Source organism: Penaeus monodon, chromosome 21, assembly GCF_015228065.2.
Source record: "Penaeus monodon isolate SGIC_2016 chromosome 21, NSTDA_Pmon_1, whole genome shotgun sequence".
In the NCBI taxonomy this organism is placed as follows: Eukaryota; Metazoa; Arthropoda; class Malacostraca; order Decapoda; family Penaeidae; genus Penaeus; species Penaeus monodon.
This window is the reverse complement of record NC_051406.1, coordinates 25,814,676-25,816,518: the sequence shown is the minus strand read 5'-3', so window position 1 is coordinate 25,816,518 and position 1,843 is coordinate 25,814,676. Positions and strand designations below refer to the sequence as shown.

At 50.1% G+C, this 1,843-nt stretch overlaps 1 protein-coding gene across 1 annotated transcript in view; it reads right to left on the bottom strand.

Moving 5' to 3' along the window:
- The window catches only part of LOC119586624 (protein sax-3-like), an 8,751-nt gene that overhangs the window by 1,514 nt on the left and 5,394 nt on the right, over nt 1-1,843 (bottom strand). The window contains exon 4 of the mRNA XM_037935370.1: nt 17-814. Coding sequence (XP_037791298.1) covers nt 17-814 — 798 coding nt within the window. The remainder of the gene's footprint in view (nt 1-16; nt 815-1,843) is intronic.

Sequence of the window (1,843 nt, the reverse complement as noted above, 5' to 3'; positions counted from 1 at the left end):
CGGCGCGGGAACTTACCCTCGATGGTGAGCGTGTTGTCCTGGAGCAGCTTGCGTCGCGCCGTGGCGGTGACCAGGCGGCCGCGGTGCCTCCAGGTGACGGTGGGGGGCGGCGACCCCCACACACGGCAGGTGAGGGCGGCGTGGCCCCCCTCTGGAAGCGTCTGGTTGGCGGGCGGCACGGAGATGATGGGCGGCGGCAGCAGGTGAGCAGGGCGCACCCGCACGGCCACGCGGGTCATGACGCCGCCTGCAGAGTTGACGCCGCCGCAGATGTAGCGGCCTGAGTGATGGTGGGCGGCGCGGGGCACGTGGTACGCCATGCGCACCGCCTCCAGGTGGGCGTCCTCCTCCTCGTCGGCGCCGGCCAGGCTCACCAGGCCGCCCTCGAGGGGCGCGCGGGCGGCCGGCAGCACCGTCTGCGAGCCCTCGCGCGTCCAGTACACGAGCGGCGCCGGGAAGCCCTGCACGGCGCACGACAGGGTCAGCGGCGCGCCCTCCTCCACCTCCTGGTCGCCGGGCACCTCCGCCACGCGGGGGGAAGCTGGGGGAAGGGCGGGGTTAGCTTTGGGGAGAAAGAGGGGCGCTGGCGAGGGCCCTGGCCAAGAGTCTGCCGAAGAGCCCTGGCCAAGAGTCTGCCGAAGAGCCCAGGCCAAGAGTCTGCCGAAGAGCCCTGGCCAAGAGTCCCGGCCGAGGGCTCTGCCAGAGAGACTCGGCCGGCAAAGCAATCTACAAATTGGAAACAGGAATCGTATCTGTGCGTGGTTGACTGCCAATGCAGTGGAGGCAGTGCGATGGCGCTCAATGCTGTTCCACCCTTTTGGTCAGGTCTGAAACGGGGCCGCATGGGCTGAATCTCTTTTTAACAGGATTATGGAAAATTCATTAAGTTCTAAAATCGTTTATGAATTTTGTAATCACATACAAATCAGGTTCTTTATGAATCTAGTACATCGAATCCCCAATGCACTTATGTAATTTACAAACATTTAATATCACTATTCACAATAAACCCACTCTGCCCACTTTGCACGTTCTGCTCAATCCACGCAAATTAGAAACCACTCTGTCTTCCCACTCTTTATATTCTTCCCACTCCACGCACTTTACGCATTTCACTCAATCAACTCAATTCTGTTTATAAAGAATAAATCACTCATTCGACTGATTGAATCTACGCCTCACAATTTCCGCGCTCGCAAATTAATCCTCAGTGCGCAGTTTGTTGGACATTTTGAAAACATGTTGGCAGTTGGCAATAAAACATAAAATAAAACCTGAAGTCAAGAATGTATTGCTTTATGTCTTTACAAGAGTTAGGGATACATCCAAGCGTTTCTATAATTCCTATATTTTACGTCTTATACCTGGTGTCTAATATGTAACATTAAAGAGAAGTTGGGAATGGTAACCAGAAAAAGAAAAAGAAATCAAAATAAACCCTCTATGTGTCTTCGATCCCTTTCAGAAATTATATGTCTAGACATGTTCATTCATGTTTGCGTTTCGTCAATAATTGAAAAATGGTTTAACTTTTTTCCTCAGTGTATGAATATTAACTCGTCTTTACTTCTAACTTGGTATAAAAAATTTGATTACTTGTACTTATAAAAATGCATTAAACTTGTAAGTGTGCTTTTTGAAAACCGTATCCTCAACTGTGGTATGGATTTATAAATAATCCTTAGAAATTGTAATACCTAACTGGCAACTAAACATTAGTGTTTTGTCCTCTCAACAGATGGCAGTGAAGACATTTAAAGGAGCTTTATTCTGTAGTATGAATCTGAATTGCATATTTTGCATATGTCGATATTTGTGAGTTGAAGTGAAAATACAGTATGGA